General features: G+C 34.7%; 1 protein-coding gene across 1 annotated transcript in view; it reads left to right on the top strand.

The window, feature by feature from the left end:
* Positions 1-26,605, top strand: part of sowah (ankyrin repeat domain family member sosondowah) — a 231,852-nt gene that overhangs the window by 92,577 nt on the left and 112,670 nt on the right. Inside the window, exon 7 of the mRNA XM_085818190.1 lies at positions 268-357. Coding sequence (XP_085674316.1) covers positions 268-357 — 90 coding nt within the window. The remainder of the gene's footprint in view (positions 1-267; positions 358-26,605) is intronic.

The following is a 26,605-nucleotide window of genomic DNA, read 5'->3' as shown; positions in this document are numbered from 1 at the left end:
CGAATTCTTTTAGATGCCATTAAAAAAAGTTATGATATTAGATTTTGTTTCTGTTAAAGCCACAAACATAATTTAATTGATTTTCCTTATCTTGCATTCAAGTATGCTCCTCCCAAAAAACATGAACTTGAGAATTTTTTTTAATATGGGAAAGAATACGTTTTTCTAAAATAAATGTGTTTTTCGTTTTGGGTATAATTTTAAAATAATAAAACTTGTTAAAAATTGATGCCTAATAAATAAATTAAAATTATTTCATACCTACAGACTGCATTGCATTGGGCCGCCAAGCATGGTAATCTGGATGTTATTAAACTTCTCGCTGGCACCTACAAAGTGGATCCAAATGCAAGAACTGTAAGTTTTATTGTATTTTAACCTTTTTTTCAGTTTCAATTTTGCTATGTCTTGCTTTACTTGAGTATTAATTTTTCAGCTTGATTTCTTTGTCAGGTGTATAAAGAAATAAAAGTTGGATAAATCAGTACGGTTTGTTCAATTAATATGCATGAAATGGCTGTCAGAGACATTACATGAATAGTCAGTTTAGTAAAAATTTACAACTTCGTTTTTCTTATAAATTTTTTTAATTCATATTTGAAAATTTTTTACTTTAGATTGAATATTTCGAGTTTCTATACTCATGCGTTAGTGTAGAACAGTGGTCTTTAAAATGTGTTCCGTGGAACCTCTGAGTCCCAGGAGTCAAACTTCTGGGGCTCCACAAGTCAAAATAAGAATTCAACATGACATATGTCAAAGAGAATGACGTTCAATGCTTTGCAAAATTGAACAGTTTTATAATTAAGACACAGTAACACGCCGAACAAATACTAATTCAGAAGTCAAACAACAAAAATCAGAAGCGTTATATTTTCAAAATTTTCACAGGACTAGTTTCGATGGTTTTACCGAACCACCATCCTCAGCTGCAAAAACGCAAATGAACAAGATAGGAAATAATGATATAAGCAAGTGGCGCCATCTGTTGATGAAACCAGAACTAAAACATAATTTCTTTAAAGGCCGAAGGCAAAGATGGATTGGAATTAGGATCGTTAACTAGAACAGAAAGATTGTTTTGAATGTGAAACACCTTTAGAAAATCCAATTCACCAATGGAAGATGTTTTTTGGATAATTTTCGCTGCAGAAAAATTGAAAGTGGGATTTTCAGACCAACAATACTGGGCAATATAGGACTTCTGCGTTAAATTTTTTTCTAAAATATGCCTCATATTATTTAATGCAAAATTTTAAAGCTCTCTTAGTTTAACCAATGTAAATTAAACCACACTTGCAAGGAATCCTGTAAATACACCAGAAATTCATATCCGGAATGGGATCTTTGAGAATGGAATTCAGAATTTTATTGATAGGAGAATAAACGACCCGAAAGTTAAATTTCTGCAAAATATGTGCAACCTTATAGCTAACTGATGTAAAGAAGGGAATGACAACAGAATTTTTATAATCTCCTAAAACAAGAGTGTGTCTTTTAGTGTATTGAGATGAGAATTTTTTAACTGCTTGATTAAATGTTGGGTGAAAAGCCCCTGTCAATAGCTATTGCTTTTAAATAATTTAGTTCTTCATCAAGGGCTAGTTTGGAGGAGCAAACTTGAAGAGCACGGAAAACATAGGAATAAAATGAAGCTAACTTTTGTTTAGTCGGATGGCATGATTTAAAGTGTGGTGGAAGGCAAACCGATGAAGGTTTACGGTAAACCGTAGTACTGAAGTTGGATGTGTTACGTGTGACCAGAATGTCGAGAAACGGAAGAGAATTGCAAGTCTCAAGTTCAAAAGTGAACTGAATAGCAGGATCAATAGAATTCATTGTTGAAAGAACTTTATTTAAATCATCTTTATTACCTTCAAACAGGGTAAAAGTATCGTCTACGTAGCGGAACCATGCCGGGAAGTTTCAAGTTTCAAACAATTTTGATTTATAATAATGTAGATATCAGCCAGGATGGGACTGAGGGGGCTTCCCATGGCTAATTCCTCAGTTTGCTTGTAATATTTATTTTGGAAAACAAAATGTGTTTGTTTCAAACAAAGTTGAGTGAGAGAAATTAGCTCATCAATTTCGATGCAAGAGAAATGAAATTCGCGAAGTCTGGTTTCTAGACATCTTAATGCACCCTCCACTGGAACATTGGTGAATAATGATTTTACATAAAAAAAAACCATGAGTAAATTTCTAGGAGAAATGTTTTAACTTTTTTTACAAACTCTATTGAATTTTTTATGGTGTAAATGTTATTGTCTAATAGAATTGAAAATCTAGAAACTAAATATTTAGCTAAGGAATAAGAGAAAAGGAATACCACTTTTATGAATTTTGGAAAAAGCATATAATTTGGCACAATTCGCAACAGATGGGATAAGCGAATGTTTTAAGTTGCTTGAAATGATTTGTGAAGATTTGATCGCAGTTTTTATTTTTGACAAGTCCGAAGGTGAAGGATCTTTAGGGTTCAGATTATATGGTCCTTCGTTTAAGAGTTTAGTGACACCATCGATGTAAGTGTTCTTATCCATGACGACTATCTGGCCACCTTTTTCGGCCTTTGAAATGATAATATCCGGGTTAAAATGAATTTCTCGCATTGTAGCTCTTTCTCTCGCAGTTAGATTTGGTTTCAAAGGTTTATTATTGAATTTCACATTATGAGCGATAAGATGTCTAATCATTTCTTTCTGTGAATCTTGAAACCTTACTAAACTTGAAAGCTTTTTCGATTGGAGCCAAAATCTTTGGAATCGAGGGTTTACAGGTTTGTGAGAAGTTAAAATTATATTTTAGAATTCTCTCTTGCTCTTCTGAAAGACTAACATTAGAAATATTAACTATTGGCTTGATGTTTACAATGGGAAGACTTTTTGAACTACTTGAACTGGAAGACTGTAAAAGGAAGTTTTTCGAATTTAACTGCAAGGGTGTTTTTATGACGGATAACTGCATTCTCTGTTCTAGACCAAGTTCGAGGGCAGTGAATTTTGGATATGAATTAGCGAGTTCCAGATGAAGCTTATAGAGTTCATGTTCAATTTTGGACAATTGTTGACGTGTATCCCTTATGATGACCGAAGTAAGGCAAGCTTGCAATTTAACAGAATTCTTGAAACGCGTCTGGAAGGTTTTTGATTAGATTTGATTTGAATAAAATTGGGGATCAATTTTTTACATTTACATTTAAGTAAAACGTCAAGATGATTCAGAAATTTTTGCCGTTTCAGGCGTAATTTAGTGAAAAGATTAACGGATGAAGGCATGATAAATAATGCAGAAAACCAAACTAAGCAATAATAAAGCACACACAAAACAGCAGAAAAATCCGTCACTGAAATAATGTAAAATATTTTATATTGTAAAATGAATTACATTTAGATGACATTGTTAAAAATTTCATAGTGGAGCACCTTTTTCAGTTGAAGAAAACCATAAAGGAATATTCCCCGGAAGAAAAAATTAAGTATGACTGGATAAAAAAATCCGTTCGAGTGCTACGATAAATCATACGGCTTGCCAGGGAAGAATAGGGAATATCTTATTGACATATCAACACATTCGACACAAAAAGTCTAAATTTAAGCTAAAACGGCTCCTAAATTTTTAGTTGCAGATTCATGCAAGCAACGTAATCTATCATGTAAGCATCTAACGTATCATGTAAGCAACATAAGTAAGTAAAAAATCTTTTTCAGTATATGTGGCAACAAAAAGAAAATACAGAAAAAATTAGATATTAATTCTTATTAATTGTGAATATTAGTTGTGATTGCAAAAACAGAGCTAGACTTCGACAGTTTGTGTAAAAAAATGCAAGCACTGCGTTGTCAGTAATGTAATGCAAGAGTAGGTAACACGTGGAGTAAGAATTATAGCTATTAATAATTATATTAATTTTATGTTAAAATTTTTTGATAAAAAGTACATTATTTTTCTTTTTTTGCCTTTACACAAAGTATCTATAGCATATTAATGTGCTTTTAAGATATATTTTTCCGAAGGTAAGGTGGGGTTCCTCGAAAAAAGCTTGTATTTCTAAGGGTTCCGCTAGTTGACAAAATTGGAAGATTACTAGTATAGAAAGTACACTGCCGGGGGGGGGAGAAGAAGAAGACAGTTCTTCCATTCTGTTGGTCCAACTGACGAAATTCAAATTGCGTTTTTCATGTCTCGAAAGCGCGACTAGGATATCTATTAGATTTTTGTTTCAATATAGGTTTTTTGACGTAAAATCGAGCTTTATCTTAAGTAACATATTAATGTTTTCAATATTTCGATTCTACGACACAAATTATACCTAAATATTAAATTTTGTAAAATTTGGTGCGAAATTTGCGGAGAAATTCAAAAATTTACCTTAGCTTTTTTTTTTTTTTTTTTTTCTTCCAGTTTTCGCGAACAATAATTTACTTGGCGAACTTCGTAATTTATAGCATCCTATTTTCCTTTTCTTTTTACTTCCTTGTACGAAGTAAAAAGGAAGTATTGTAATCGCGAAAGGTTTCAGGCAGCATATTTCAACGAAAATATGCATTTTGACCGCTATCGAATGCAATTTAACGATGTTTTTGCGTGATATCTGTACGTAAGGACAGAATAAAAGACTTTTCCTCCAAAAAAAATTATAAAACTGCTTTAAAATGAATTCTGAAGAGAATTTATCGTGGCGTCTGTACGAACGTACGTACATACGTATCTCGCATAACTCAAAAACGAGTAGCCTCAGAACGTTGAAATTTTGTATATAGGACTGCTATAACATGTAGATGTGGACCTCGTATTTTGGTTGCAATCGGCCGCACCAAACGTATATAAATATATTTATATATATATCCACTCTGTTACCCGGCTCAGTGATCTCAGTTTCTTTACTCTTATATGTTTGTAAATTGTACATTTTTTGCTTTAAATATGATTGAATTATGTTGTTTTTATCTTCCGGTTAAGGTTTTTATGCCTTTAGTCAAACTCTATGCAATATTTTTAGAATTATCAACAATTTTAAAGTTGTTTAAGTGCCGCTAAGCTTAATCCTTTTCTTGATGGCGGCCATTGTTTGTTTACATTTGAAAGAGCTGACTATTGGATTTGTTGCCAATCTAGAGAAACGTAGCTTCGCAACAACAAAGATAACGCCTTCATTTATTATTGCCAATTAAATCATGCTTAATCCTTTCTGGAATTTTTTCGAGGAAATAAGTGTTTAAGATTTACTTCGTAATTTTTAATATAGATATTTTGAGTTTTTATGTATTTTTGCCTTCTCGCGAAGTGAGAACTGAATTAATTGAATGAGAAGTACTCAATCGTCTGTGAAAAACTGTTTCTTTTTTGTTTTGTTTGCTTAATTTCTTTTATACATCGTTCTAGCTTTATTATAGTATTTGAATAGAACACGTGGCAACGATTAGATAATTCTGTTCTTTAAATGATATAAATTTTGTGCATTTTGAGTTATAATATGAACGAAATATAATACTGTTAAGTGAATCTAGCGCCAGAGTGTGGCTATGGCAAACAAATACTAGAGTGAATTTTAAAGAATGCATTTATTCTATTGTGGTTTATGCGTTGTCGGCGAAGTAGATTTAATTTAATCCAATCAGTTTAAATGAAATGCAAGAAAAAATGCGTATATTTTAATATTCCGTACAAGGAAGTCATGTGGTGTACACATCAGATTTTTTTTCATTGCATTCGAGCAAAATTTGGAATAAAAAAACTCTAATTTTTTGCAGGTGTGCCTAGAAATACATCTTGTTTAAGATGATATTACAAATTTTGTAGGTTATAATACAACAGTTTTCGAAAAATTTATAAAAAAATATTAAAAAATACAAATTTAGAAATTAGTCATAAAAAATGTGCGAATTATGTTTGGATTAAGCCTAAATTTCGAATTCTGGAAGAAAGAATCAAGTAAGCTTAAAAAGAAAAGAGATATTAATTTATATCAAATTCAATTAACATTGAGGAGCTAAACGTTTGAGAGCTAATTTTTTAAAAACTACTCGTGCGATTTTTCAAAAGTCGGCAGTTTGGCATAATTTGAGTCGTGGAATCCAAATATGGGAAAAAAAATTGGCATGGCATTTCAGAAAAAGTCCGATTTTGTGTCAAAATACCTATATTAGAATGTTAGAACAATGCTATTTATAAATCTAATACATATCTTAGGTCGCGCTTTCGAGATGTGAAAAATGCAAGTTAAATTTCGTCAATTGGCCCAGTAAAACGGAAGATATAGTTTTTTTTTTTTTTTTTTTTTTTTTTTTTTTTTTTTTTTTTTTTTGCACAGTGACCATGACTAATTATATATTTTAAATTTAAAGATAATCGAATTTTTTTTTATTTTGAATTTCATTCTTTTCCTACTGCTGAATTTTAAATAATGAATAATTTTTCTCAAATATTTACACTTCCTTGCTTGCTTTAATGTTGTGTACATATTTATATGCGTCACTTTTTGTGCAACAAATATGCTTTCATCTGTGTACTTATCGAATATTTAAAAGTATTGCAAATCATCAGGAGATAAAGATTTAACTGTTTAAATGTCGTCAGTAGTAATAGCTATTTGGTGTAAAATAAGTATAATTTTTAGTGTACAGTGATATTACAGCCTTTTAGTGTTTTATAATCTTCATGTAAAAGTTAACAGTTGTGAGAGACTGGATGAGATTTCCGTTAAAAGTTGAATTCCTTAACTTTGCAGTTTTTGTTTAACTCTTTGGATTTCAGCAGATATTAAAATCCTTTTAGAGCAAATAAGCATCAGTTGATAAAATCAACATCGTGGCGATGCTCGTTCAGCAGCGCAAACCGTAAGCATTCGAGGTGGGAATGCAACCCATGCAAAAATGCATTTTGCCTGTAAGCAGCAGATAATAACTGGCTACTATAAGCGGTGTTGTATCGCATTCTCTGTAGGATTTTTTATGTTAGATACGTGAAAAAGGCGCAGTTCTGAAATGCGCCGGAACTCGAACTCTGGACCTCTCGAGTGCGCGTTGAGTGTACTTCCGATTACATTACGAAGGCATGCGGTAAGGAAGTAGAAAATACCTTATATACTCCCCAATTTAAAGAGCGACTGGGGATTAGAGGACCGAGACGCCAGTTCCTGGTGGTGACGAATTGTCGTCCACCATCTTTTAGCTCGGGCTATTCATTAGGATTTTTGATTCTGGAGACGTGAAAAATGTGCAGCGCCCTCGCCGAAACTCGAACTCTGGTGTTTCTGTCAGTTCAAGAACAATCAGGAGAAGATTAACAGATGTTGGACTGAGAGGTAGAATTCCACGAAAAAAGCCTTATCTTAATTTTCAGCCACTACAAAAAAAAAAAAAAAAAAAAAAAAAAAAAAAAAAAAAAAAAATTACAGTGGGCAAAGGAACACATTAATTGGACAGATGATCAGTGGTCACAAGTTATATGGAGTGATGAAACTAAGATATCGTTATTCGGTACTGATGGGCGAAAATATGTAAGACGTAGAATAGGAGAAGAGCTACATCCTGACTGCATTGAAGCAACTGTGAAGAATCCAGTTAGTGTTATGATTTGGTCATGCATGTCAGCAGATGGTATTGGTCGCCTTCATGTCATCGATGGGACACTGAATGCCAGGAAATACATTGACACTATTCTAGAACCAAAACTTGTACCTTCCATCAGAGATCTCTTTCCCAACAATGCTTCGTTTATTTTTCAGCAGGATTCTGCTCTTTGCCACACGGCCAAAATATTGAAAGAGTGGTTTTGTACAAAGAGCATTAAATTGTTGTCATGGCCAGGAAACAGTCCTGACCTCAATCCTATCGAAAATTTGTGGCACGGTTTGAAAACTCTTGTCCGAATGAGGCGCCCATCAAATAAAAGGGAACTAATTGAGGCTATAATTGTTTCCTGGCATCATGTAATAACGAAAGAAGAGCTGAAAACTCTTGTCAGCTCAATGAAACGTCGATGTGAAGCTGTAATAAAAAATAAAGGGTACCCTACTAAGTACTGATAACTCACTGCAATCATCTCTATCTAATGTATATCGATAACTATTATCGTTTAACTTTTTTTGTATTGCAAATAATTGAATTTTGTGCTTTGTATTGAATTCAGTAATAAATTCTCTTTAAAATGATATATACAAGTTTGCATTTTGTGAAACGTAACGTTTTCTATAAGCATACAAAGTTCAAAAACATAAAAATTTCCAAAAGTGTCCACAATTTTGGCCACCACTATATGTGCGGGATTATCTCGATGAGCCTTGCCAGCGGCCATAAACGTCTGCGCCGTTTGTTCCATCTGCCCCTTTTCCGAAGCGGACATTTTAATTAAAATAACTTTGAATCTGTTCTTTATTGGGTGTATTGTGCTTCTTCGAAAGGGTCGCCCTTTTCTCTCGTTCTTCGCCTTCTTAACCCTTTCGCCGTGTATCTGTGACAGAATATTGCACATAATGAATTACACGTCGGGCCTTTCTATTATTGTTATTGTAACGAAAGTGCGCCTTCTGTCACGTCTTTCTCTTACCATTCTACTTTTCACTTCTTGTTCTCTCCCTCCTTATTATATTCTCTGTCTCAGCTGCCGTCTCCTTGTACGTATTAAAAGGGAGTCCCTCTCGATAAACAAACTTATTAAAGGCTTGTTTCTCTCGATTTTTAAGTCTCCGTTTATCTCCCGCCGTCGCTTTTGTTCCGCATATCGTTCCTTTGTTTCAAATGACTCTTCTGCCCCCCCCACGTCCACCCTTTCTACGACGGTTATTAAGAATGCGGGGGCTTTGTTTAGACTCCTCTCTCCTGGAACTGGTGGCAATTTGCATTTTGTTCCTTTTCTGTGGACCACGTATGTTTCTAGCGGGATGACATATCGTCGAAAGAAAAATTTAAAAAGTGTACTGTTGAATATTAGAACTCTTTGGAAATAAGTGTCCGCTTGTGTTGATTGGTTGGATCTCGAGAAAGTGGCCCTAAATCCTAGTTAATTTGAAGTGACTTAGTTAACTGCCCACAAATTAATTCAGTTCTTCTTTTTTTTTTTTTTCTTTTTCTTTTTTTTTTTTAAACGTTGTATGGATGGAAATGTTTGTCTCTTTCAAATTTATATTTCAGTGCTAATTCCAGGGCAGATTTAGATTTTGAAGATTTATTATCCGGATTCTAAACGAAGCAATTAGAGTTTTGATTGTTGCAAATTAATATTTAGTTGTACGTTTTGAAAAGTATTTCATTTATTGATTCCGTACTTACAGGGCCAGCAGCGACCGAGTGGGTAAAATAGCTGTGATTTGTAGGGAATTTTCCAAAATTTCCTGCAATCCCTTTGCATACGAATCAAAGTTGACAACTGTTCTTTATTTTTCCATAAAAATAACATGCCATTTCTGTTTAGGATTTCGTATATAGGTTTCTTCTTTCTAAGATTTTGCATATTGATTCCCTTTCTGTTGGGCTTTATGTATTGATCTTTCTTCTTTAAAACTTTCATCTTTTGATTCATCTTCATTTATGAGTGTTTTAGCGTATGTCTTTAATATCTAATATTGATTTCTTAATAAATCCTCTTTTTGGAAGCATTACATTGAGGTCTATTTTATATCAAATATTATATCTTTTAATGATACTATGATTTACTTTTTAAACAATCCTCTTTTTGGAAGCATTACATTGAGGTCTATTTTATATCAAATATTATATCTTTTAATGATACTATGATTTACTTTTTAAACAGTTTTCCTGAACTGTTTTTAAAAGTTTTATGAATATCTTATGTTTTTTTAATACTGTTTTCTTTCCCCGATCTTTCAAAAGATTTTTTTTTTTTTTTAATGTACTGATATTATTAGATATAAGAGCTTACGTTTCGGAAAGCATATGAGCAAGAAAAAAAGTACTTTTGCAATTAGAGCTGTAATGCTGCGTTAATTTTAAGTCTTTTTAACAAATAAAAAAAACTTTTTTAATGTATATAAGTTTTTATTTTTGTTTATTTCCATTTCAAACGTTGTTAATTCAGAAGGGCTATTAATTTGTTTTGACATTTTGCGTTCGTTCATTATATATATGTCTGTTCACTTTCAAATTGTTGGCCACCAAATTTTATCGCCCTGTGTTATATTTAACGAAATTAAATAATGAAGAATCTGCATAAATGTATGTATGTGTTCTCGCACTGTGATAAAACAACGGTACCTAGAGCCATCCAGTTTTGAATAGCGTACGTCTAGATGGCAATCTGAAGCCCAAATTTGAAATTTGTTTTATTATCAATTTCATATTTTGTAACACGTTAACGAATTTCTTATTAACAAACTGAACGATTAATTTAGAATTCAAACAAGAAAAATCAGCGTTATTGTTGTTCGAAGTCTAAATTAAAGCAATGGCAACACTACGAGAAAAAAGAAATCTCCAGCGCGCGAGACTGTGTATTGGAAATTCTAAAGATATGCTCATTCAAAAATTATTTTGCAATATTGCTGTTGAATTGAATTTTATGGTTTCAGTGCGAAGAATATGAATTGAATTTTATGGTTTTAGTGCGAAGAACATATTTAATGAATAAAGGTAGCACATAAAACGTTAAAAAGGCCCATTTGGGCGTAATGTAAAATCTGAAAGCTTTCACATTTTTTTTTAATACAGTTAAATTTAGTTTTGAATGTTAACACTATGAAAGAAAGTAAGTTAATCGAAGCTATCTATCATTTGGGGATTTTTTAGTTGAAGCTCTTATTGTTAGGCTAAGTAATTCGCTGTTGACTTTGTTAGGCACTATGATTCTTAAAAAGCAATGAATTTTTTTCATTTAAAGAGAATTCGAAATTAAGTTTGAATGTTGAAAAATGTAAAGTTGACTTGTATGTCTCGCTGTTATTAAAATTAATATATGTTTTCTTTTGATTTTAAATTTTGTTAAAATTGTTGAAGCTTAAATAATATTGAATTTTTATTTGCTTTATAATAACTGTTATCATAATATAATTAAAAACGGTTTTTTTTTTTTTTTTTTTTTTTTTTTTTTCCCCTGCATGAAAACTACATATTTAACATGATTCAAATTTCATTGTAACGCACCGAAGATTACATTTCTATAGGAAGAGAGCATCAGCTTTAAGATGAGTAAAAAAATAATTTTGCTTTTATTTCTCAGAAATCTCTTTGTCCCACTCATAATTGCTACGTATCTCAGTTTCAGTGAACATTGGTTTAAATGTTAAGGAGAATTAATGTAACAGTTGTTTCCTTTCTCTGTCTTATACTCTAGAATATCCATAATCTCGTTATGCTGGTCCTTTTTACAGTTGTAGTTTTTATTGAAATGGAGTGATTGTTTTATAAAAAGCAATAGTATCTGCATTTCTGCAAGCCGTGGACAAAAGAAAACACACTAAACTGAAATGACCATTCTATAGGTCACTCGAAAGCGAGACACAGCAGTCCCAGAAGGCTGACCCCAGCTGGCTAGATTTCCATTTAATTTGTACCTTCGGATTCTCTCTTTTCCTTTTCTCTCCTTCATTGAGAGGGGGTCGTTCGTTCATCTATTTGATCAGCTTGATGGACAGCAATTTCCGTTCCCATCTCTTTTATCAGTGTCCACTTCATCGTGGAACATTCGCTAGAGAATTATTAACATTCACCAAGGTTTTGCAAGGTTGCTTGTATAAAAGGGTGAGCAAGTTGTGAGAGTCATGTCTATCATGTTCTTTAAGAAAGCGATTGGAAATTGAAGTTATGTGTATTGCCGTTTCCTTCACTTGCATGGTAAATGTGAGAGAAATTGATTAGCTTAATTGTTTATCCAACGATTGGAAATATGAAAAATTCTTAAGGCAATGTAACCAAGTTTTCAAAAGGAAGGAATTATCGGGTTGGCAAGAAAGTAATTTTAATTTTTTAGCGAGAAATGAAACTCAGTTTTTTTTCTTATACAAAAGTTAACTTTAATCTATCTAATGTCTTCGATTCTTTTCGATGACCTTTTGCCATCTTTCTGGTAACTTCATGATTCTGCGCTCATGAAATTTCCTGTCTTTATCGGGAAAAAACTGAACAAGTGTGATTTGAGATCATCTTTATTATCAGATCTTTGGCTTATGCACTTCTTAGTTAATGGGATAAAAATCATAATTTTAGCCAGGCTCCGGCGCTTCTTAGTTATTGGTAATTGGGATAAAAATCATAATTTTAGCCGGAGCGTAACGGAATCCTAAATAAGAAGGCTCCTGCACATTCTTTAGTGTAACTGAACAGCAATTTCAGCAGGAATCTGATCCGGAAAATTTTTTTTGAATATTAATATTATATTAAAAATCGATTTTAATTTCTGAATGCATGCTTGTCTTTCCTTGGGAAACAAACCCTTGATTGGAGGTCGAGACTTTTAAGAAAAGAAAAGTTCCCACCCACATGTCAAAGACTTAATTCTCCAAGAAGTACACTCATGTCCATAAATTGAGGATAATGCAAAATCAGGCGAAGGAAGAGTTAGAAGCAAAACGAATTTGACTTATTTGCAAAGCTTATTTATTAAACAAAAGGTAAAGAGCAAAGGAAGATGCTATATGTTTGATATTATAAGCAAAAGAAGCAAAAGAAGATGCTATATGTTTGATATTATAAGCAAAAGAAGCAAAAGAAGATGCTATATGTTTGATAAAAATTAGCGATTTTTTCTCCCTGGAGCAAATAAAAAGAAAAAGAAAAAAAAAAAAAAAAAAAAAAAAAACTATTTACAAAAAAACAATATTACATGGTTGGTATGATAGTTAATACATTCTATGTCTCCCAGACGATGCAATACAGTCCGTACAACGCCTAGGCATGCTGAGTATCAAATTATCGATCTGATCTTGGGGCATATTATACCACTCAAAAAGCAATGCTCTCCGAAGTTCCGGTAGACATGTAGGAGGAGATTGACGGGCTGCAACTCGTCGGACAAGCATGTCCCACACGTGCTGTACTGGATTCAAGTCCGGTGAGAATGCTGGTTGCTGGTGAGTCCATACGGGCGATATCATCCGATTAAAGGCATTCGCTTACGATGTTTGCACGGTGAGGACGGGCGTTGTCATCCATAAACACAAATTGTGCGCCCATGGTGCCCCGAAACAAACGTACATGTTCCAGAATGACGTCCCGATAGATTTGGCTTGTCATGGTTTCAATTTGAACATTCAGGTCTGTTCTGGAACCCAGAATAATTCCACCCGAAACGAGCACTCCTGCACCACCGTAACGGTGTCGATCAATGATCTTTTCTTAGTTGTAACGGGTACCTGGTGCTCTCCATATGAAAGTCCGGCGAGAATCAGACTGGAAGCTAAACCTGGATTCGTCGGAAAACATCACACAAGCCCACTGTTGCGGTGTCCACAATGCATGCTCTCTACTCCAGGCTAACCGCAGGCGACAGTGAGTTGCAGTAAGTGGATAGCATCTGAGAGGTCTACGAGCATATAGACCAATCTGCCCTAAGCGTCTGTACACGTCTGTCTTGTAATTGTCGTACCAGTAGCTGAAGAGAGCTGACGAGACAGGTCTGAGGCTGTGCTCCGCCTGTTTCTTTTGGCAGTAACTGCCAAATACCGGTTCTCATTCGGCGTTGTAACTCTGGGGCGACCTGTGCTGTAACGTCTTCTCACATTACCATCATCTTGGAATCGTTGCCAAAGCCTGGAGATGACACTCTGGGCAATTCCATGTTCGTCTGATACTTCCAGTTGTACGTTCCAGTGTACGTCCACATTCCTGACGGCCGATAATTCTACCACGTAAAAAATCATCCAAATGCTTCCTTCGTGTCATAACTATTCGGTTATTGCACTGAAATGCTTATAAAGCGCCTGCGAACAATTTTACTTCTTTGTCTGTATTCCTTATATATCACTCTCTTACACTCTCCTCATTGTGACGTACCATCGGTGTCATCTGGTTACTTCCTGAAATTTGCATATGATTCTTGAAGATGTGTGTAGTGATTTTACAGGTGATATATTTATTTTAGAGTTCGATTTCCGAGGGACTCCGAATTATCCTTAATTTATGGACATGAGTGTACAATGAATTTTTGGCAGCGGATAAATTTTTCGTTCCAACACTAGTGCCTTCCCACGGAAAAGAGCACCTGTAGACTTTTTGGAACGATGTAACCAAAGGCGGGGGATCAGAATTAAAACTTGTTACTCTTTTTTCAGCTTTCGTATATGTGTGAGGCCTCGCATTGTCGTGGTGGAACACAATTACTTCGGCGATTTACCAATTCTGACCTTTTTTCTCCTGTTTCATAAGTTGTTGGCAGCAAAGTTGATCTTTAGGTTGCTTAGAAGCTTCTCAAAGTACACAAACACTTTTGTAACCCCTCCAAATTGACAGCATAGTCTTTTTCTGATGCAGTTTTGCTTTCGTTGTGATTTGTGGCGATTCTTCGTGCTTCAGGCATAATTTTTTCGATTAACGTTATTGTAGGTTATTATTTTGAATCATCAGTCATAATTCGCGCTAAAAAAGGGTGGACTGTATTACGTCTTAAATGCGTATTGCAAATATGGATTCTTTGTGTTAAGTGAATTTCCTTCAGTTCATGTGTAACCCAGTTATTGAGCTTCTTAACGAGTCCAAGACATTTATGTTAAAATAACACGCCGGAAAAAGACTCAAACAACAAAGTGAAACAGCAAAAAATCAGCGTTATATTTGCAAATTTTCACAGGACTAGTTTCTATGGTTTTACCGAACTCAGCTGCCAAAGTGAGTCCAAGACATTTTACGTGATTTTCAATTGTTGCGTGTCATGCATTTTTACCTTTCTGCAATCTCTCGCACAGTTATATGACGATTCAATTCAGATATAGTTTTAAGTTTGTCATCATCAACTTCAGAAGGTCGGCCAGAACGCTGGTCAGCTTCAAGTGAAAAGCCTCCAGAACGAATTCTTTTAAACCAACTTTAACACATGAGCAAGCAACCGTTATGCAATCAACACAGTAAACTTCACATATCGCTTTGTGAGCCTCAACCGCTTTCTTGCCTTTATGAAAATAAAAATGTAAAATGTGTCGAAAATGTTTATTTTTGCATATCATGTTAAAACTGTTATAAACAAAACTAGAAATCCCGGCGGTCATACGAAATAACCGCTGTTTTAGGTATTGTAAATTGTATTTAAAATGATTTGTGCAAAGGTGTCTGCTAATTCAAACTGAATTAAAGGCAGGCTGCGAGGACGCCTCTTTGCTTACTGCCCCACGGGGTTTCCCCCTTCTACTTGCTTAATTACTTAAAGTAGAATGCGATGAAGGAAACCACTGGCGGTACATTTCAAGAGCCACCGCTCGTTCAATAAATAAAGGTGATTTAAATAATAAAATGTTAATTCACATGTCAGAGATCTCTTTGTACCCAACATTTCTTGTGTAGATCTTTCCATCATTTTTAAGCTCGCCTTGCAGAGGACCATCCATTATTTTTAATTTTACATCCGTTCTTTCACGAACTCTTGAACAGGCAACGTAAAGTTGACCGTGTCCAAATGCAGGCTCAGTTAAAAAAATGCCAACACGCTTAAGTGTTTGTCCCTGAGACTTATTAATGGTCATAGCACTGGCAAGTTTTACAGGAAATTGCCTGCTTCTCAATTGAAACGGCAACCCTGTGCCGTGGCAACTTCACCCCATTAGCTAGTACAGTTACACAAGCAACCAATAACCTATCGGCGACAAACAGAGACTTAAGCCGCATATAATAAAGATATTTATTTATTTCATTTTATTTGTTTCTCATAGTTGCCTGTTTTTGACGGTTGCATATTTCCGAATTCTATTATATATAGATGCTAAATTTCTTTATTAAATGTTAAATGCACGTGCTAAATTTGTATTTTAATTTTTCCGGCTTAGCTTTCTCATAATATTCGTCACGCGCTGCACTGCACGGGGAATAAAACAATTTACAGTTACGCAAGTAACCAATACACTATCGGCAACAAACACTTAAGCCGCATATATATAAGATAAATATATGATAAACAAAAATGCAATATAAACATGATGAGTTAATAAATATATACAAATAACAAACATGAATGCATGGAATTTGTTTCTATAGCAAACTTGAATTCTCAGCTACCAAATAATATGTCATAATAAGAGCAAATCAAGGAAACTGGATTTACTGGAACACTGTAAATGCGTGATTAGACCCATATTGAAGAAGATTTTGATTGCGTAGTATGCTAGTAATGCTAACTTGGTAATATCTAAAGAACTTGGCAGTCGAGGCAGTTTTAATTCCATTTTTATTTGCAACTGATATTATTTGCCACAATCACTTGGCACTCTAGTCGTGCCTGTCTACAGAAGGTTTACATTTTTGATATTGTTGAGATAGAAAGCAAGCCAGCGAAATTACATCTTAGCACAGTAGAGAGCAAAAGCTGAAGTGCGTAGTAATGAAAGATGGAAGCACGGCGAAGTGAAAAGTTTTGGCTTACAGTGGCAGTTTCAGTTCACCATTATTATGTCATCAGAGCTGCGCGGGCCATAGAGTGATCTAGAAATGACGCAATGCACAGAAGTTATTACGATTTTAGAATAGAGAGGAAGAATTAATGTTTATAGTTATGTTATAATTCTTATTCATATATTTTTATCTTACATATTTGTAAATAAAATTTTTAAAAAATTAAATAAAAAATATAATTAAAAAAAATAAAAATGTGAAAGGTTTTAGATTTTAAATTACGTCCAAAGGGCCGTTTTTTTAAATATTTTGTGTGTTACCTTTATTTATTAAATACAATGTTCTTCGCACTTAAACCAGAAACAGCAGTATCGCAAAGTAATTTTAAATTGAGCATGTCTTTAGAATTTCCGATACACAGTTTCGCGCGCTGGAGACAAAAATGTTTTGTTTTCCTACAGTGTTTCCATTGCTCACTTTTAAATCGTTGAGTTTGTTAATCAAAAATTCGTTAAAGTTTTACAAAATATGAAGTAGATAATAATTCCAAATTCGGGCTTCCAGATGCCCATATAGATGTACGTTATTCAAAATTGGATGGCTCTAGGAACCGTCGTTTTATCAGAATGCAAGAAACATGCATACTTTCATGCAGATTCTTCATTGTTTAATTTCTTTAAATATAATACAGGGCTATAATATTGGGTGGCAACAATTTGAACATTCAACCGACATTTATAGTGAATCAACGCAAAATGCCAAAACGAAATTAATAGTCCTTCTAGGAAAATAGCTCCTTTGGACTAAAAATAAATAAATAAATAATTAAAAAACATTCATAAAAGAATAACAAAATGAACATAACGCTATCTATTTGCGCAAATTGAAATTACTTTCTTCCCAACTCAATGAAAAACAAATTAGTTTTAACTGTGTGTGTTTCTGTTTCAGTATGCGCACCCTGCGAAAATATACCTTGGGGGGGGCGGAACTTCTTTTTATTATTGCAGGCCTTTCGATAGGAGTTAAGAATTTAAGGCGGTTATGGTTATTTTAAGAGTCGTATGAGGATATTCAACGAAACGTTTTTCCCTCGCACAACAACGTGCTATTTCCTAGAGATCTGTTATCTGTTAGAAAAATTAGACATAATAAGCCTCCCCCCTGAAAAAAAAAAAAAAAAAAAAAAAAAAAAGAGATAATTTGAGTTTTGGTCGTGGTTGCGTTGTACGCAATAACCTCAAGCAAGAGAATTTTAATATTTGAGAATAACCTAAAATTGGATGAAAGATAAACCTTGACATAGCCAAATAATAGTACCAAAAAAAGAAAATGTAATATCTTCGCCTGTATAAAGCCATTTATTTAGAACATTAATGTTGTAGTAAAAGTTTAGATGCGCGTTCAGTCTCACCGAAATCTAGGTAAACACGCTTCACATGATGATACTTTCCAGCTCGTCGTAGAATTACGAAGCACCGAATGAAGTAGAAGAATTGTTTTATCACAAGAGTCATTCATCATTTTTCGATGAACTGCTTGTAGAATAGGACTTGAAAGGAATGAAGAAACGTCCAGCTATTTTGTAACCGAAAACGCTGCTTGGTCGACCTCCTGTCTTGAAGCAAGAACGTTGTAAAGAATTTGCCTTTGGATTCGATTCTGAATTAACGAAATATTTTTCATTCTAGCAACGTTTCGAAATTCCTGAAAGCAAATGGTTTGGTTAATTTTGATTATTGCAAAGTATCTGAGGGCTATCTGCCTAAGGAAAGGGATGCCATCGTGGAGGACTTTCTAAGAAAAACTAGCTGGTACACGTTGTAAGGTCTTGTTTAGTTTATTAATCAGTTATTTTATGTTAATTCGCTTTCGTGTCCTCCTCATTTCCATTGTCCTGCCTATTTAAAGGAAGGTTTTAGAGGGTAGAATCAGAGCGTGTTCTGCCTGCTGAAAGCCACATAGCTGATTTCGATTCTTCTGAGAGCAGTATTCTGCGGCGTTGCGTTATTTTCGCCATTAGGCTTGTCATGCCGACTTTAGGTCAGAGCCAACATGCATGTTATTTTAATTGTGTAGCCGTTAGGTTAACTTGCTGTTAATTAGTTCTTTATCTACCTTTTTATTAACTTTTATTCGAGTTAAATAAAAGGGTCCTTTACACCCTTTTCTTTGTCTCTGTGTTACTCACAAGACATATTGATAATTCAAGTTCAATAAGACTTTAAAAAGTTTCGTACTTTTTATGCTTCCAAACAACACGAGACTTTATAACGCTTATGCAGCGAGCCAATTCGCCCGCTTTCGAGGATTGAACTACCAGTGTTCAGTGACTTTGCCGCCCTTGAAAAACAATTATTAAAGAATATTTACAGGTTAATTAACGAAATAATTTTAACGAAGCTGTCTAAAGACTTGCTATTGAGAATTTTCGCACCAAATAGGCGAGAAAATAAGCTGCCAGATATGTCTCGCAGTACTAACTTCTTCAATGCGTAAGAGGGAGAGCAACCCCCAAATCTGCCTATTTATACTTTTTTTTTTACCCGGCGTCTCTTACCATAGTTAAAACTGGGACTTGAACCATAGTTACCATAGCTAAACTGGAGTGAAAATTTGCCTTCGCATTCATGTAGATTTTTGCGAGATCGTGTTGCATTTTTCTTTCCCTTATGCTTTATAATTTAAAAATTTTAATTCTAGAATGTCATCTGCTTTATATACCTGAAGAGGAAATTTCATATTTACTTCTAATATTGTGATTCGCTTAAGTGTAACTCTTCAGACATTTTCATTTCTGTAAAAATATGTTACATTTGTAATTGAGCGCTCATATAGGAGAGGAAATGCAAAAAGTAAGCTTAAATTGGTGATTTTTGTACGTTGTAAGCTTTTTATTTGTTCTTTAACTCATATCGAACTTTTACTAATGTAACTAGAAAACTTAACTTTTACTAACTTTACTTACATTAACTAACTTAACTTTACCTACAGTAACTAACTTCAACTTAACTTTTACTAACTTTACTTACAGTAACTAACTTTAACTTAACTTTTACTAACTTTACTTACAGTAACTAACTTTAACTTAACTTTTACCAATCCTTTCTCCATGATAGACGGTTATATGAAACCAGACTTTCCTCGCACGCGTTTTTTATGCAAAGGAAATAAATGCTAACTTAATTCCTTTCACGGTAAGGAATTTATCATTATGTTTTATCAGAGTTTATTTTAAAAGCTAGACTTTAGCGTGCTTGTTGTTACGAATTTTCATATAATGACAAAAGTGGCTACAAATTTCTTTCCATTAAATTCATAATTTTATTTCGTCGAACTTCCGTTTTATGATTTAAAAATAGAACGGAAGCGATAAGTAAGAAATTAAGTGACTCACTCCTATATTCTTTGTGAGCGGTCATCCATATAATGTTGATATACATATACATCATCACAAAACATAATAAATTCAGTAATGGGGCACTCTCTGATACATTTATTCACTGTATCTTTATTTTAATTTTGAATTCAGGAAGGAAATGAGTCATAGTCAAGTTTAAATTTGGTAAAATTTAAATTTATAAATAAATTATACGATAAATATGGAGTTAGATTTGTCAATGGCTTTTATCAGATGCTTACCTTTTCTACACTTGAGAAAATTCTGCTATAATTTTCATTCAGCAATTCATCACCTTTGGTATGGAACAGTGACCGGTAAGATTAGTATTCAGTGGCTTGCTGGGCGGCTGATAGATTTGAATTCTAAGATAATTAGATTGCACATTTCCTTTGTGTTTTGGCGTTTTAAAATTTTTCATTTGTATATATATATATATATATATATATATATATATTTTCCTTCTAAGTAAAATAGTGCAAAGAAAAATGAAAATTATGTCGATTTTCTTACCGTCTGTGATGTCGTATAATATGGATGAAAGCAGAGAAAGGTTTAAAAGAAAATCTGAAAGGTTTCAGATTTTAGAGGTCGCCTAGAATGGTTTGTTAAGGTTTTTTACTCTCTCGCTGAGCACGCGATCTACTACTCTGCTGTTACACTCACTCCTACCAAGCCCCTTTCGTTTTTCTCTTTTTAGCTTTATTATCGAGCATCATTTTCTATGCAGCTACGCCAAATACAATCCAACAGCAAAATTACAAAACTTTCAAAAGCAGCTTACTATACGTTTAGAATTCCGGATGCATCTGTAGGTGTTGCCATACATTTTCTACTTACAGCATTGATTCACTTTTCAAACTGTTGCCACTAACTATTATAGGCCTGTGTTATATTTAAAGAAATTAAATAATGAGGAATCTACATAAATGTATGTATGTTTTTCGCACTGTGATAAAACAACGGTACCTAGAGCCATCAAATTTTGAATAACATGATCCTCCAGCGAATATGGGCATCTGGAAGCTCTAATTTGGAATTTGTTTTATTATCTATTTCATATTTTGTCAGACATTCAAGAATTTTTTATTCAGAAATTCAACGATTTCAAAGCGAGGAATGGCAACGTTGTATGGGGGAGGGCATTTTTATCTCCAGCGCGAGAGACTGTGTATCGGAAATTCGAAAGATATGCTCATTTTAAAATTATTTTGCGATATTGCTTCTGAACTGAATTTTATGGTTAAATGCGAAGAACGTGATATTTAATACACGTAAAACAAAACGTAAAAAAAAAAAAAAAAAAAAAAAAAAAAAAAAAAAAAAAAAAACGCGTTTTTGTGGGCATTGTAAAATCTGAAAAAGCGTTCAGATTTATTTCTTTTTTGTCTTTTTATTATAACGGCCTGTGCGTTTATTTATGAAATATTAAGTTATTGGCGGTTACGCCACATGAAATTCCATTTAACGGTAAAATCAAAATTTATTTAAAAACAGCAGTCGTTAGAATTTCAGACTGACTGTTTCACTCGCTTGGGATAAAAATGTTTTAATCCTTACTGTGTTGTCACTGCTCGCTTTTAGATCATTAAGTTTGTTAATCAAAAATTCGTTAAAGTTTTACAAAACAGGAAATAGTATTAAAACAAAATGGAAATTCAAAATTTGGGTAGTTCGGTCCGAGGTTCGATTCGCGCGAACGGGCTGGCTGCATGGGCGTTTTCGTGGTTTTCCCCATGTGTAACGTGTATACGAGCCAGTTTCCCTTAGAAAGTCCTCCACGAAAGGCATCCATCCCCTTAGGCAGATAGCCCTAGTGTGCTTTGCCATAATTAAATACACCAACACCAACACCAAAATTTGGGCTTACAGGTGCTCATGAGGCCCACCAGCGGCCGAGCAGTAAAGTCGCTGAACACTGGTAGTTCGGTCCGAGGTTCGAATCCCACAAACGGGCTGGCTGCATGGGTGTTTTCGTGGTTTTCCCCATGTGTAACGTGTATACTAGCCAGTTTTCCTTAGAAAGTCCTCCACGAAGGCATCCCTCCCCTTAGGCAGATAGCCCTCGTGTGCTTTGCCATAATTAAATACACACATACAGGTGCCCATGTTCAGGTGGAGGACTACGTTATTCAAAATTTGATGGCTTTAGATACCGTTGTTTTTTCACGATGTAAATCAAAGGATAAACCAATAAAAGCAGTGTAAGGTCCCTCTCGCTTAAACCGTTTCAAATGAGGTGTGTGTGTGATTATGGCAAAGCCTCGAGGGATATCTGCCTAAGAGGAGGGATGCCTTCGTGGAGGACTTTCTAAGGGAAACTGGCTCGTATACACGTTACACATAGAGAAAATCACGAAAACGCCCATGCAGCCATCCCGTTCGCGGGATTCGAACCTCGGACCAAACTACCAGTGTTCAGCGACTTTACCGCTCGGCCGCTGGTGGTCGTTTCAAATGAGGAAAACGAGTGCTGGTTGTCTTGGAAAGTAATCTTTCGAAAAGAGGATGAAACGGAAAAAAATAAATTGTTGTGTGGAGAGATCGGCAGAGGATGGATCAGCACAAATTTTAGCCGTTCATATCGCGGCGGACGGATTGGCTGCATATACATTTGCTTGGTTTTTCTCACTGTGCAATACCGTGCTGCTAATTTTCCGGTGAAGCAGACTAATTTCCGATTTTTCACCATATCTTCTGGCCTCGCGCTTAACCACTAAATGTTCTGATTTTTAGTTTATTTTTGGTTAGGTTATTTCTTTCACGTGCAGCTTTAAAACAGTTGTGGCCACACCAGTGGCCGAGTGGTTAAGACCACTGGAAACAGGAAGTTCCATTTGAGTTTGATTCCAAGCGAATGGACTGGCTGCATGGTTTTTTTTCGTTTCTACATGTATAATATAAATACGAGTCAGTTTGCCAAAGTCTTCTACGAATGCGTCAAGCAGATGGCCCTCGTATGCTTTGCCATATTGAAACTTACCCTAAGTGTTGATCACAAAGTAGCAAAGGAAAAAGAAATGCCGCTAAGAAATTTTGATGATAAAATCTTAGAAAGATAATGCGTTGGCATCTCGTAATGAAACGTAAATTGTACGGATTCTAGTTCCCCCCTTTTGTGTTTTGCAGCGTAATTGTTCTGATTAAGTTTTATTTGATCTGAACTAGAGCTTTGTATGAGGACTTAACTAATGTTTTTGTAGGTAAATATTTGTATTTACCTTTTTCTTCTTTATATCTATAAATGATCCGTACGTTAAGTTTATCCGCACAATTTGAAGGCATGTTAGTAATTACTAATTTTACTTTAACCATGCTAAAAAACTAAACACATTTACGCAACAGCCCATAGTGAGTCATGGCCTGCAGTGCTCTGATACGCGCTTTCTTGACCATGGGCTCCGGGATGCATGAACATATACTGGACATGTGGTTGACAAGTGGCCGGACTTATAACCCTGGACAAGTGGTTAGCTTGTTGCAGGACCCGCGGTGTTTAGTCCCGGATCGATAAAACTGCACTCATTTTATCGATCTACTTAAGGGGTGAAAGGTTGAGTCAACTTTGTCCAGCCCGGGAATCGAACCCCGGACATGGTGTGCTGTTGCTCGACGCGCTAGCCACTGCTTCACCGGGAATCATGCTTAAAAGTATTTTGATAAATAAAGCTTATCGTCTGTACTTGGAATTTATTCAACACAAAATTTTATGAAAGTAAAATGTAATGAATTTAAGTATAAAATTTTAAGAAAATAAAAATATAAGGAATTTAAGCCCCCCAAAAAGTAATTTAAAGTTTGAATTTAGGATAATATGTTAAATATTAAATTAATATATTTTATATAAAAATCACGTTATAATTAGTTTAATAATCAAAATCATGCACGTGTAAAGGAAAATGTTTTAGGTATTAATTTTAGTTTTTCTTCTTTAAAAGTAATTTGATAAATAAAAGTTTTTCTTTCGTACTTAAAAAATAAATAAATAAATAAAACTAAAATTAGGAGAGAAATTATGGTTAAAATTTAGAATGATTAATTAAGTATTAAATTATTATATTTTGCATCAAAACCATATCATAATTAGTTTAATAATCCCAAACGTCTATTGCTAAATAACTTTAAATCATATCTCTAAATCCGAGTTTTCTTGAGCCGAAAACCTTTCGTTTTTTCAAATGGTTAAGTCGATTGTGTCATATATATTCAGCTGAATAAAATTAAAAAGGGAGTCTTATTTCTCAGATTTGAATAGGCTAGCTGCAGAAGGTTTTCTTGATAGAGTGCAGGTTAATACAGTGTATAGTTTCCTTCAGAAAGTCATCCACGAAAGCATCCCTCACTATTGCCAGATAATCGAATCTAATACAACCCAATTCATCAATAGCGGAGTTTTGAATAGAACTAAAGATTTTCATTTGCTGCTGCACCTTCTTTCAACCCTTTTTTAAAGCAGCGATAGGTTTTTCCCGTTCTTAAGAACAACACATCATTTATTTCCATCTTCTCGGCTTTTATGCTTTAACAAATGCCAAGTAACTTAAGTATTTGCTGCTGTTGTGAAAAAATAATTGATGTTTGAAGTAGTTTCGTCAATTTTCGAATTTCCTTCTGGAATAGGGTGGAATTCAAGTTGCTCGAGAGTTTATGTCTCACTTCAACTCCCTTTATGAAAAATTTCGAATCGACTGCACGATTAGAGTAATTATTACTACGAATTTAGTAGTACTAGTAAGGTGTAATCGATACCAGTAAAAATGTCTTCCAAATTTAGAAGAAGGCTTATTTTCATCTGATGATTTCGAAAGCGCGACTGCTTACACACTATTTTTCTATTAACGCCACTGGGGGCCTTTCGTCGTGAATGAGGAGCGCATTAACGGCATCCCTTTAAATGGCGTTGGGGGTTGGGTGGGTGGAGAAAAAGAAAAGTGTATCCGTAATTGGCAGGCATCTCCGTAATGAGGGTCGTCCGCTAATGAAGCGACCTCCGGCCGCATCCATCATTTCCCCGGACACTGCGACGCCCGCCCTTTTTAATGTCTCTCCTCCCCACCATGCCGTGAACTGTGGTGCTCGCCGCAATAGTGCCGCCTCCCGAAATAATTTCATTTTCCACTTCGCTACTCCATCAACACCTCTGATAACCCAGGAAATATCTCAAGGGCAGCAGCATTTAAAATGCTGTCAGAACTGAGTTTTCCCAATCTTCCTGAAGCGCTGCTAGTCGTGAGCAGGCTGAGATATACTGTTTGCCGGCATTTATGTGGCTTGCAAACAGTTTTCAACTACATACACTAAAGCTAATAACTTAATAAGCTAATATAACTTGTGTACATATGCTTACTTACTACTGAATCTTTCCCTCAGAGAATTGCTGGAGAATTGGGTAAGTGGTATGTATGCACAAGGTTAACTAAGCACCTTCTACAATGAGTTGGTTCTACTAAAACCAGAAGCATAGATATATTTAAAAAACCTTGCATTTTCCTCCTAGTAAATTGACAATTTAGGAAACTCTTTACTCTTGCTAAAGGAGTATTTGTTTCTGGTCTTATTAGATGGGTTTGCTTTGACAAAAAAACTCTCGTACTGTGATTTGTGGCTGGTTCAGAAACAATGATTAGCAAACCTTCTTAGAAATTAGGTTATTTAAAACTTTCAAAATAAAAGATTGCGCGTTTTAATAAATGAACCCACTTGTATTCGCCACTATTAGATGTGAAATAATATCCATCCAATTCGTTCCTATTTTGCTCCCGCCTGCGTTGCTGCATTGTATTGTTCTGTATCGAAGGATTTTTCCTTCTTGTTTCCCCCTCTCCAATGGCGGGCCTTCAGCCGACTTCGGCTTGGCCACAACCTAATAGACCACAACCTTATGGAGGCACCTAATAGCTTGGTCACTTTTGCCTCCTATGAAGAGCTGGACAGTTAGAACTATGCCTTCTCCGGGATTCGAACCCGGGCCCTTTGGTAGCGCAGTCGGCTTCTCTAACCATTATACCGTCTGGGCGGCATATGTGAAAGGTTGAATACTTCTGATCGACTGTGTTTTCTTTCATGTAAAGGTAATAAAATGCGACTTTTGATTAACTCTGCCCTTCTTTGTGCAAAGTTAATGAAATGGGGGAAAAACTGCTGAATAAACTGTATAACTTTATGCTTCATAAATTAAAAGAAAAAATTCAAAGTTTATTATGCTCACAAGGAATGGGGAACTATAATCATAATTCTGTTAATTGATCAAATATTAACCCGGGATTACTCGCGCAGGGTATGAGATACCCATCTCCCTGAATTTTTTAATGTTCCTTTCGAACTTTTTTGGGGAAATTGATGAGTCTTCTAAAATTATTAAATTTAGTCGAGCTGATTATAAGGTCGTAAACTTGAAGGAGAGGAAACCTGGAGCCGAATTCAGAAAATACTTCTTAGGATAGCGCCTCGGCGGGTATTTTTGTTCTGGTATGCAAACAAGCTTACAAATTGTACTTGCGATATGGCGCGTTATCGTAGTATAATGAAGAAATGCTATATTTGAGAAATTTATTGGATATTGTATCTTTGAATGAATAAGTATCGTTGGAACCATAAGAAAAAATAAAAGAGAGATTCCTCCAATGTTTTTGAGTTCAAAGAAGAGAGTGATTTACTCATGCATATTTTGATTTCCAAAAAGACACAATAATTTTCTCACGTACACCCAAGAAAA

Source organism: Stegodyphus dumicola, chromosome 6 (genome assembly GCF_044657685.1).
Source record: "Stegodyphus dumicola isolate Sdum_Otavi_A_Nest chromosome 6, ASM4465768v1".
Lineage (NCBI taxonomy): Eukaryota > Metazoa > Arthropoda > Arachnida > Araneae > Eresidae > Stegodyphus > Stegodyphus dumicola.
This window is presented reverse-complemented; position numbering and strand designations above follow the sequence as displayed.